The sequence below is a fragment of the Aristolochia californica genome, unplaced genomic scaffold, assembly GCF_029961685.1.
Source record: "Aristolochia californica isolate CCGP_79_NKW_82.1479 unplaced genomic scaffold, dmAriCali1.0.hap1 SCAF_10, whole genome shotgun sequence".
Classification (NCBI taxonomy): domain Eukaryota; kingdom Viridiplantae; phylum Streptophyta; class Magnoliopsida; order Piperales; family Aristolochiaceae; genus Aristolochia; species Aristolochia californica.
The window spans coordinates 8,229,537-8,242,618 of NW_027181771.1; the positions used below are offsets into that span (position 1 = coordinate 8,229,537).

General features: G+C 36.3%; 1 protein-coding gene across 1 annotated transcript in view; it reads right to left on the reverse strand.

Moving 5' to 3' along the window:
- Positions 1-10,310: 10,310 nt before the first annotated feature.
- Positions 10,311-13,082, reverse strand: part of LOC137934770 (protein HOMOLOG OF MAMMALIAN LYST-INTERACTING PROTEIN 5) — a 30,157-nt gene continuing 27,385 nt past the window's right edge. Inside the window, exons 6-8 of the mRNA XM_068779299.1 lie at positions 11,653-11,688; positions 11,324-11,386; positions 10,311-11,238 (exon numbers count right to left, since the gene is read on the reverse strand). Coding sequence (XP_068635400.1) covers positions 10,591-11,238; positions 11,324-11,386; positions 11,653-11,688 — 747 coding nt within the window. The 3' untranslated portion in view covers positions 10,311-10,590. The remainder of the gene's footprint in view (positions 11,239-11,323; positions 11,387-11,652; positions 11,689-13,082) is intronic.

Here is a 13,082-nt window from a genome sequence, read left to right on the forward strand (position 1 = left end):
AACATATTTCCGCCTTAGTCATGAATTCTATTGGAAAGGTATGAAAAGAATGATGGCTGACTACGTCTCTGCATGCCAGGTCTGCCAACGCAACAAAACAAAAACGTTAAGCCCAACGGACTTGCTGCAGCCCCTACAACTCCCTACTCAGGTTTGGGCAGATATCTCTATGGACTTCATTGAGGGTCTTCCGAAGTCGTCTGGTAAATCTATAATATTGGTAGTGGTGGATCATTTCTTGAAGTATGGTCATTTAATTCCCTTATCACATCAATATACAACTTCTCACATAGCTCAAATTTTCATGGACCATATTGTCCGACTTCACGGCTTATTGGAATCCATCACCAGTGACAGAGATGCACTATTCACTAGTACCTTCTAGAAGGAGCTTTTCAACCTACATGGCACCAAATTGGCTTTCTCTTCAGCTTACCACCCCCAGACAGATGGGCAAACAGAGTTAGTCAACCGGACTCTCAAGATGTACTTGCGTTGCTTTGTGGGCGATAATCCAAAAACTTGGGTCTGTTGGCTCGCGTGGGCAGAATTTAGCTACAATACTTCCTACCACACAACTCTCAAGACAACTCCATTCCAGGTGGTTTATGGTCGGGAACCCCCTTGACTTGTCACTTATATTGCTGGTTCTTCTCGAGTGGCTGCTATAGACCAGGCCTTGGGGGAAAGGGACAACATGCTAGCCAGGTCAAAGACAACTTACTACAGGCTCAGGCACACATGAAGAATACTTATGACAAAGGCCATCATGACCACTCTTATGCCCAGGCGACTATGTGTGGATGTGCCTTCACAACTATCAGAAATTGTCCCTCACCGCGTCCAAGCGAAATAAACTCTCCACCAAGTACTTTGGGCCATTCCAAATCTTAGAGCGCATTGGCAGCGTGGCTTACCGTCTATAGTTACCCCCCGACACCCACATTCATGATGTCTTCCATGTTTCTCTGCTGAAGCCATTCAAGGGCTATTCACCTATGTTGCACACTCCTCTGCCACCACTATAGGATGGTCGGATACTGCCCACTCCAGGTCACATCTTCCAAGCTTGCAGAGTCAATGATCTTTGGGAAATTTTAGTCCATTGGACAGAAACGGATCCGGTGGAAGCCTCTTGGGAACCATTGGCAGAATTTCAAGCACTCTATCCCAACTTTGAGCTTGAGGAAAAGCTCTTTCTCCAGGAGGGGAGTTATGTTATGGACTCCATAGCATCTAGAGTCACTGCTAGGTGTAGGAGTTAATTTATGTCAATTTCAGGTTAAGTTTGTGGCTAGGTCTAATGTAATTTTGTGTTAAGTTGTGGGCCAATTCATGGCAATGTTTGTAAGCGTCCTTTCCTTTCCCCTTTTCTTATAAGGAGGATGAAAATCAGAAAGAAGGTAAGCATTAATCTCAACTAGCGTAAATGAGATCAGGTACTCTCTCTCACGAGGCCTAAGGGTGGAGCTCCTTCGAAAGCTCAACGTCTCACAGCATAGGTCGTTCTAAGCATTCAAAATCATTCCCAACCTCATCATCCAATCTGGAAGCTAGAGGAGATCGCCGGGTGACTCGATCCATGACTAGGGAACCTAACATTGGCTCCCATCCATATTTTGATGATAACAAAACTTAATAGTGCTAATAATTGTAAATTTAGCATTTCATATTCTTTTTCTTCAAGAGACATGTTAAGGATAGTACCACATGCATTAGTGAGTACAAAGATCTTGCATTTATTAGTTGGTAGAAGATGTTTCCTAAGTGACTAGTCATTTTGGGATAGGCCCTTAGACCCAACTTAACATGGTATCAGGATATGTACTCATATGTGGGCCTGCATCTAAAACTATTTACTTGTAGAGCCACAAAAGAGGGCTTACACCTAAACTATCCACTTGTAGAGCCACAAAAGAGGGCCTACACCTAAATTATCCACATATAAGGGCCTATAAGGCCTACACGTGAGGGGGAATGTTAAGAAATAGTCCCACATGGATTAGTGAGTACAAACATCTTTAGTTTATTAGTTGAGAAAGAGGCTTCCTAATGTGGCTAATCATTTTGGGATAGGGCCTTTGACCCAATTTAATATGGTATTAGAGCGGGTTCTATGAGTTGACTTAGTCAACCCAAAGAGTTAATGAGATCATTTTCTCTAAACCCTAAACCCTAAGTCTAGGTTCGTAGTTTTTTTTTTTTTCAGTCCCTACACTTGTAGTTTACTTTACGTTTTTCACCTATATACTGAGATTTTCATATAGAAAATTATATATTGAATGAAATATATTTGAATTTAATTTCCAAAGAAAAATGATTCTTTCCAATCAGAGTTATCTACAAAGATAAATAGAAATTTGAATCAGCGAAGCTCAGATTGAAAAAAAGGTTTGAACAGTAGTAGAAAGCTTCAACTTCCGAGGTATTTTATGCTATCAAGAACGAGACTTTTATATGGAGAATTATATATAAAAAGAAAGATCTGTTCATGCTTGAGAAAAAGGAGAAAAAGTGCTTAGTTCGGCCAGATGATAGAGGCCGTAATATATAAGATTATTTATCTTCTAATAATTATATTTTATGAAGTGAAGTTATACTTGGATGAAATTTATTTAAGTCTATTTTCATAAGGAGAAAATTTCATGTCAATCTGTTCTATATTTAAAGATATATTAGTATTGGAAGAATCATCGGTCATGCTGGTATTTTGTTGTATTAAATAATCCGAATTTATGCCATTTGTTTTGCATCACTGTTTGAGTTGCTATATCAAGAAAATATCTCACATTTCCCTGGTTTAAGGGCTTATTACTACATCTATGTTATTTTGACTTATTGTTGCATCTATGATATTTGGTGCAAGCTGGGATCACTGCTATTACCTCCCAGCTTGAGAGGGAGAAGTACAAGAAGTACAAGAAAAAAGTATTTTATTCCATATGGTGTGGATAAGTTTATGTGATCAAAATATTCAAAAAATGGAGAGCACAAAAGATGAAGCTTATGCATCTAAGAAAAAATATTTATATCAGATTATGATTATTTCATGGGTCATTCTACAAGGTTTAGTATTTTGGTTTGTGTTATATGTGTTGGAAGATGGTCATGTTACATTACAACTGTTGCTATTATGTCTCTTTGGATGAGACATTATTATTGAAGAAGAGGTGGCCTCAGTACCTTTTCTCATTCCATAATTTGTTTGACTCTCAAAAATATCAAGGTTGGGACACCATGAGAGTTGGTGCAAGGATTGGGACACCATGATAAATTTAACCCTAAAAAATGTCACGATTGGGATACCATGAGAGTCGGTGTCCGGATTGGGATACCATTAAAAATAAACCCACTACCCCCTATAATGACTTTTATTAATCCTACCACTTGAGAGTCGTTGTCCTGTGGATGGACACGGTGGTAGACACTTCAGAGCAATGCTAATAGACACACTACCAACAAAAGATGGAGTGTGCCCTACAACCAGAATTACGACTGGAGTATGGAGCAATGTCTTACCAGCTAGGAGTGATTTTTACTCTCACTTATATTATGCCAGCAAGGCCTCGTGGAAGGATGCAGTAGCATGAGGGGGCGTGTTGGAAGATGAAGACATATTGGAAGATGTGCCATTTTATACTAAAAGATTCTATACATCATTTGAAGCAAGCTGGGAGTTCATGTTGTTCTCTCACCCTAGTATGAGGGGGAGTGTTGGAAGATAGGCCCAAACCCACATAACAAAGGAAGGCCCACATATCTAAGTGTATTATAAGATGGGTCACATGACCAAGGAAGGCCCACATATTTAAGAGTATTATAAGATGGGCCACATGACCAAGGAAGGCCCACAAGATAGGCCTAAGCACATAAGAAGTAGGACCCACCATGATTACCACAAGCTGACATCCTTATCACATATGTTGGAAGATCAAGAAAGACTCACAAAGGCATCTTTATCTTAGGGGCGTAGTCCACAATGAAGTGGAATGATTCCCCCCCGCATTACCTAGTTCATTAAATAAATGGGTTAGTGTACAATGAATTACTTGGACAGTGAATCACGTCACTTCATTCTCTCAAGCAAAAATCAGGGAATTTGGATTCACACCTATTTTGAGAATCAAACAATTGAAACGCACGGCGCGCATCGTCCCCCCCCTCCTCTCCTCTCCCTCTCGACCTCCGTCGCAGAGCACGGGAGGCCGACCCTCTGTCGTAGAGCCTCTCAACCTCCCTCTCTTCTCCCCCCCAGGTCGGCCTTCCTCCCTCTCCTCTCTCTCTCGACCGTCGTCGCAAAGCACGAGAGGCCGAGACTCTCTCGACCTCCTTCTTTTCTCCCTCTCGGGGTACCGTAGGAGCGCCACCTCCGTTGCCGTTGCCGTTGCCCACTGGCCCCCCGCCGTCGTCGTTGCCCGCTGCTGAGGAAGACGACGCGCGCCGTGAGGAAGACGACAAGCGCTAAGGAAGACGATGGTTTAATTTTTCCTAATTTAGGAAAAATTAAACCATTGTCATAAAAATAATAATTAATAATTTTTATTTATAAAATAATTATTTTTATTTATTTAATATATTTATATTATTATTACTATATTAAATTAGTGATTTAATAGTCATAATTAAAATATTATTAAAATAAATATTTGATAAATTATTTTGGTTTAATTATCTCATTGGTATAATTAATTAAACCAATGGTTTTAATATATATATATATATATATATATATATATATATATGTTATTAATAAAAATATATTTATTTATTATATTCGCTTATGTTTTTTATTTTTATTTATTTATTTTTAATAATTTATTCTAGTCACACGTAATTATTGTATTAATTTATAATAAACTATAATAATTCAGTAATATAATATAGTTTTTTTATTAATTAAGATATTAATATATTCTAATATTACACGTTAAATCACTTATAAGTGTAGTAACCATATTTATTTCGGTTAATTATCTGTTTAGGTATATGTCCTATTTAAGTATATTATAAAAGGTTACTCATACTCTTGTTTATATCATACTTTTTATTTGGGGGCACTAACACTGGAATCGGTTTTACAGTGCACTTGAACTCGTCTACACTAACACCCAAAGATGAGTTGAAGTTCAATAAATTCATTTAAGTTCAATTCAATTCTTCACTTAAATTCAAGTTCATCACGTCCAAGAAGAGTTCTAGTTTGAGTTATGTTTGTCTTTTATCTATATTGAGCTATTTAATTATGCCAGAATTTATCTTTAAGTGTTAGAGTTCGGGTGTAATTGGGACAAAGGTAGTTTTATTGTAATTGGACTCTACTACCTTCCTCTATTATAAATAGATGTTCATGTACTCTGATTATAATAAGTTAATGAAGTCAATGAATTATTTTCTCTTTTCCATAAATTCAACAAGACACAAAAATCAAGGTCCTTGCAATGAACTGGAAATGATCTCAAGACCTTAAGCTCAAATCATGTTTCAAGTCATCTTGAAGAAGCACCCACAAGCAAATAAATGAAGACTTGAAGATTATAGTCTAATTAGTATAGAGGTCTCACGAACTCTATTCATGTAAGAGGACAACACCAAAACTCTAAATTTGAGGTACACAAGGGTATTGGAAGTTCTAAGACATATTTATTTCAAATCATTGTTTTTTCGATGCTTATAAATATTTTTAACTTGTTAGAAATTCTTAAGATCATTTTTAATGCTTAGAGGTCTATTTCAGAAAATTGGCAAAAAAGTATAAAGCATGATCAATCATCCATTTAAATTGATTGATTAAAAAAAATATGTCAAAATGATCTATAAAGCATGATCAATCATCCCCACTAGATTGATCAGTCATACCTATCAAAGCATTAAAAATATAAGACATGATCGATCATACCTATGTATTGATTTGTTAGATAGAACTATGTCATTGTGGGATATAAAGCATGATGGGTCCTACCATAGTATTGATTGATCATACTTAAATTTGCATAGCCAGAGCCTCACTGTGTATTTGAATAATTCGGTTGGATTAATCAATCAACCTAATTTTTTTAAGGCTTAAAATTGCATTGACAGATCAACTAGCTAAAGGACTCATAAAAATATAGCCATTACACTCGATCTATCCATCATGCCTTTTCATTGATCAATCAATGACTTTGTCAAAATTTTCCAAATGGCTACATAATGACTAGTTTGGTAGGGAAACTTACAATATGCCTCCACACCCTTCCACCCCTCAAATGTGCATTCCACTTGGAATTCCACAGAAAACTACTTCTAAGATAAAACAAAAAGTTAGAAATTTTCAAAATTTCACATCTCAAAGTTTTTTCCTTGCACCATCATAGTTCAAGCTCCACTAATCTTCTTTATTATGCATCAAAGGAGAAGGCCATCTCTCCATCAATTCAGAGGGTGTATTCTTTTCTTTATTTTTATTTTCATTTTCTTATTCCGTAGGTTGATCCAGAACGTATAACCTAGATAGAAGATCTTGCTAGAGCTAAAATCTGGCCACTTAACCTCTGGTTAGATGTTTAAAGGCATGTATTTTAGCATACATGTGGCTTAAAAGAGAGTTGAAATATTTTTTTATATATATTATAACTAATAGAGCTTATTAGTAGAGTTTTTCAAGCAATGGTTCTTGAGCGGTGAGTACCCTCAGGGAACATCAACAACAAAATATCATTGTGTTCAATTTTAATGTGTGTGCATATTTTACATTATTATTGCATTAATTTTTATTTGAGCACTAAGTTTATAATTTGAAAATTCTCAATTCACCCCCTCTTGAGAAGCTACCAAGGCCAACAATTGGTATCAGAGCAGGTCTATAGACCTTTGAAATAAAAAAATTACTTGATTTCATGGTATCTAAAAATAAATTGTTTCTTCCGGAAGGAAATTTTTCCAACCGTCCCCTATTATTCAACAAAACCAACTATGACTATTGGAATATAAGAATAGATTTTTTCCTCCAATCGATGGATTAGTATATTTTGCACATGACCAAGAATAGGCCATTTGAGTCACAAAATTAGAAGATAATCACTTAATTGCAAAAGAATATAATGAGCTCACTGGGGAGAGAAAGAACAAACCAGAACAAACTCATAGGAAATTAACCTCTTATTTTCCCCCTTAGATCCAAATGAATTCAAAAGAGTCTCTATGTGTAAAATAGCCAAAGAAATTTGTGATAAATAACAAGGCCGGATATTTCATTTGCAATAAGTGTGGTAAGTCAATATATGCACAAGCCACAACTTAATCATTGGAAAGCACTTGAAAGGATACTACGATATCTAAAAGGAGCTCCAGGAAGAGGGCTTCTCTATAAAAACCATGGTCACTTCAACATCGAAGGATTCCCAAAAAGATCCTCGGATAACAGAAAATCTGCTTCAAGATTTTGTACGATGGTTGGAGGGAATTTGGTTACATGGAAAAGCAAAAAGAAAAATATAGTAGCACGGTCTAGTGCAGAAGCAGAATACAGAGCCATGGCACACACTGTTAGTGAACTCCTATGGATAAGATCTCTTCTCACAGAATTTGGATTCTACAAAGAAGCTCTGATAGATCTATATTGTGATAATCAAACAGCAATACACATTACATCGAATCCAGTCATCCATGAAAGAACAAAGCATATTGAAGTGGACTTCTATTTTATACGAGAAAAGTTCCAGGCAGGTTTCTTATCTCTAAAGCATATATCATCACAAAGTCAAGTTGTAGATATTCTCACCAAGCCGATCACTCACAAGATTGTGTCTACCATATGCAGCAAGCTGGGCATTTATGATGTCTTCTCACCACCAACTTGAGGGGGAGTGTTACAATGTGGGAGCCACCATGGTGCTTGAGCTGGTGGGACCCACCATGAGGACGTGGGACATTAAGAAGAGTCCTCACCCAAGTTAGCACGAGTTAAGGAGTTAAGAAATACAAGCTGAATTGAGTTAGAAGACTTGAAAATCAAGTGGGACCCACAAATATTTCACGAGCTGGCAACCTTATCAAGATAAGATAGAAGATCATGAGGGACCCATAAGGATAAGGTCACGAGCTTGCCTCCTCCCTTACATTCACATGATTGAAGAAAAAGTTCTAATTCAACTCATATTAATCTTCTAGTAGATTGTTTTGAATAGACTTATCTTAGAGAGTTAGAGTTGGAATGTAATTAGGAAAGGCTCATTGTATAAGGACTCTATCTCTTCCTCTACTATAAATAGAGGTGTTGTAATTCGGAATTAATCAAGTTACACATCTCCTTCTTGAGTTAATATCTCTCGCCCTCTCTCTTTGCTTGGTGCCACCTCTCTTTTCTCTTGTCTTTTTTCTTCTCTCTACCCAAGAGCTCTTCTTCCCTTTTCTTCTTTTTCTTTCTTCTTTTCCTTGCTCGGAATTATGGAAAAGGGATCCTAAACTCAACACATAATTTAGTTGTTATCAAATCCCTTGTGGATCTAAGCTTAGGTTAACCTAGTTGAGTTGCAATAATTCCCTTTTTGTGCAAATTGTCATAATTGGCCTTGTGGCCTCTATGTTGTAGGTGTCATTTGGCTTTTGATATAGTAAAGTAAAAACTAAAGTGTGAAAACAACTTGACAGTTGATTAGCAACCTGAATTTGGGTTGTGTGTCACTATTAAAATCCATGTGTATTATTATAGTTATTTGGTTTATTAGCCTAGAGCATTAATTTCATATTTAACTACAACTAAACTATTACATTATAAAAGGGTATTATAAGAAGGGGCAACAGGAACTTAAAAGAGTTACAAACTTGGACTAGCACACACAAACCTAGACCCAAATTCTTATCGAACATCTAGACTAAATTAATAACCAACTAAAATACATTTGGCTAAAATTGAGTTAAAATTGCTCACTAGATTGTAATATATTTAGTATCAAATCAATCAAACATCTTATCAAAATTCCAAATCAGAGTAGATCAATCAAGTCTAGTACCAAAGTTTATTTATAGTACACAAACCCTAGTAAAAAAGCTATTGTCCAAATTACATTATTTATAAACTTCAATTTTACAAACTAGTCTTTATAAATCGGGGAAACTCAACTCTCTAAATACAAATCATAGACTTCTTAGTCCCACCTCCTTTAAATTGATAGAAAGAAGAGGAAGGGCATCAACCAGAAATTTCTTATATGGAACTATGATACTTGTTTTCATAAAGCTATGCTAAATGCTACCCTAATACCATCTTAAAAATTGCTCTAGCTAACAACACCAATTTGTAGAAGGGAATAAAGAGGAATAGAAAAGAACAAACGGGAAAGAAAATTGGAAATTTTTTAAATTTAAAAGAATGTAAATCTAATACATTTATTTGGTGAAAGAAGTAGATGAATGTAAGAGATTGGAGACGAGAAAAATGAGAGGGACAGGAAAAAGAATGTGCGGAGAGAATGACAAGGGAAATAAATGAGAAATGGAATGAAATTAGAAGGTAACTTACTTGGAAAAAGGTTATTTGTTTGAAGTCAGAGAACTTCGAGGAGGACGAAGATCATTTTTTCAATTCAAGAAGTGATAGTCGGAGGGCAAGAAGACGAAGTAGGGCCCAACAGGTTCTATTTTGTTCTGCTTTTCAAAACCTTAAAGAAGGTGAAAAAGCTCGATAGCTACAAATAGTGGCAATTTAAAAAAAAAATTAGTCCATAATAAATAAATTTCCTAATTGTTGCAGATAAGCTCGTTAGCTACAAAATCACTTGTCTTAGAACTCATCCTTCAACCGATTAAACAAGAAGCTTCCATCGATTGACGGTTCGATTTTGAAGTTTTTAGCATATTTAATCAACTAATTGAAACGATGACTGCATTCAGTTGAAGGCTTGAAAAATCCCTATAAACCAACCAATATATGATAATGTTTCTATCGATTCAAGTACCAAGAATGAATGCCTTTTCAATTCATCGATGTATGGTTTCAATCGATTAACGTGTCATTTTCTTCGTCTCAACCCTAATTTTAAGGAATTTTTCTCATTACTCACAAATATAAGATTACATATACCGAAAATTTTGCAGAAATACAACTATTCATCTAGATCTCCCAAAAGCAAGACTCCTTGCAAGTTTCTACATTGCCATTTCCATCAACACCACTCAATCTTCACGATTTTTATCCTACTCTAATTCCATGTTAAAGTTGAGTTTAAATCCATCTAAACTTATTAATCAAATTTCAACCAACAGCATCTTCTTAAAATATGAAGATTTCAGAAAGATGAAAGATGCTGGTGTCATATAAGACTGGAGTTCGATGAGAAAGATTAAATATGCCAAGCTTTTACTTCATGCAGAACCAAAGAAACCACACCAATAAACCCGCTGATCATTTATCAACACTGACAAATTAAGCCTCAATGGGTCGAAAAAGGAAAAAAATGGTGCGAGTAGAATCTGGTTCTCTGGTTGCAGATCCCCAAGGAAACTGCCTCAGAGTGGGTATCTGATCACACGCTTTTGCTAGGTGAGCAGTGGATATATTGAACTGTACAAAGAAATCAAACCGACACAACATCATGTACCTCAACCAAGTACTTAACGCCTAGCTGATGAATTGGTCAATAGCTCCAGTGACTGCTTAAGGTAGTCCACAGCTACGGCAACATCATCAAATGCCAGAGCCCCAACAGCTAACTTCGCTGCCTTATGTGCTTCAGCGATCTTTTCAGGTGTGGGTTTATAATTAACATCATTATTGAAAGATGGAACGGTTGTTGAGGGAGCCTGGCCCCCTGGAACCGAGTAGTTTGGAGCCACAGGGCCTGACTGATGCAAATAAGCAGAGCCAGCTTGAGGAGAGTAGCCAATATCTGTGCCTTGATACTGGGAAGGATAGTGTGCAGGAACTGAGGGCAGGCTGCTCTCACTGAAGCTAGGATAAGACTGGAAATTAGAATAATTGTAAAAGGAAGAATCATCATGGGACTGATAAGCATTATCCTGTGTGTAAGATTGATGGTGAAGATTATATGGCTGAGAGTAGGAAGGATGATCAGATATATCAGAGGGTGGAGGAGATGGAGCAGGGGCTGGCTGGAAATCATGCGAGGGGTAGTCTGATTTTGAGGGTGAGGGCGATAAGGAAGCATTTGAAGGTTGCTGGTAGAGATAATTATCTTCAGGTCGAGATGATATATCTGCTCTTGCTTGACCGACTGAAAAACTCCCAGTGGATCCAATATCCTGCAAAGAGAGGAAATATGAATAAAGACTGCTGTAAAGAGTGCAATTTCAGTCAGGTCACAAAGCACAAGGTGTTTATTTTTACAGGTCGGGATGGTAAATCAACACTAGGCTGATTGCCAGAAAAACTTTGACTCTGTCCCAGATCCTGCACATAAAAAACAACCCTGGGATGCATAAATCACAATCTTTATGAATACAGTTCAAGATACCATACTAAATACAAATGACAGACAAGCTGTTGAGACCAAAGATTGAGATGCAGCATCAATGAAACAATGCTGTGAATTTACAATAAGCACCTAATATCTTTTTGAAAGGTTAAAAAACACCTAATATGTCAACTGTCCTTCAAATTTTTGCCTCAAAACTTTTCATCCCACTAAAAGGTGCTGACGTAATATTTGTGGTTACCTGATTGACAGGGGAGATCTCTTGGGTTCCAAGATCCTGAAAGAGATAGTTAATGATCTCTTAGAAAGTTGCTAGGACAATTATACTCATAGTAGGAAAGAAATTTTATTTTTCCGAATTCATAAATTCAAGAAGATCACCACATTAGGATCTGTGACTAACAATAACACAATACATAAAACATCATGGAGATGAATGAAAGAGAGGAAAAATAGTGACTAACATAAGAGAATGCAGCAATGTGGATAAAGAGGTGAGGAATTGTCCATCAGAAACATTGAGTATGCAGAGAAGGGAGCTCAACCTCCATATTTTTGCTATAGCTTAAGTAATAATTAAATCAAGTTAACAAAATGCAGTTAAAGACGAACACAAAGAACCATAACAACCAGTTATGTCAGACAAGTACCCCTGAGATAATAACATCTAAATATACTTCAACATGTCCCTTCAACCTGGATTACAGAATTGAAGCATGCCCAGTTTAATACAAAGTGATGAAAAAATATTTTAGATCAGGACCTTTGTTAAAAGAGGAAAAAGAGGGTGGACTCAAGTCCAACTAGGCCTTGGCTGCACCTAACTTTTTCTTCTTTAGAGAAGCTGTAGTTTTTACAAGAATGCTATTTCCTTCATTATATTCACAGTGATACCGTTATCTCCATTTTATTATTAAATTAATATAAATAATAATAATGTCAAATGAACATCAGCATGAATGCATATGATAATAAATAAAAGTAGAACAAGAATAAATCATTTTTTTAATTCATGCAATTCAAATTTTATGGTTAGATAGAAAATTGGGGGCACCTAAGCTTCTAAGGACTTAGGTCCATACTCTACAAATCAAACCTAAAGGAGTACAATTTCTCACTATTAACTATATATTGGATGAAATGATAATCAAATCCAATATGTTTCATCTTCTTGCGGAACACTGAGCTACAAAGTATAAGTACATTGTCATCACATACCATCTTTCATAGATTTATTAATTGACAAACCAAATAACTCATATCATTTTGCATAAAGTATGAGGCACAGCTAGATTTTTTCACTTGTGCACAAGACCAAAGTGACCACAGTTAATTTCTTACTTTTCCATGTGATGAGATTCTTTTAAGTGCCATTTGCACAAGACTCCAAATAATGGGTTGTACGTACAAAAGCGGAATGTCATCACGGACGTCTCTACCTTAAGTCACAGGTCAACATGGTGACAAGATGGTTTCATGAAAGGCAAAGGTCTAGACTAGAAAGGAACTCATGATAGATGAATAATTGTCTGTCTTCATAGTGTCTGAACATCAGCATTTTTTCAAAAAAAAAAAAAAAATGTGTCTGAACAATTCAAAGTTGTGGGAAAAGTTGGGACAAGTTTAAAAGTCCAGCATAAGCCAATTTGTGGAAGAGTTGCGAAATATGAT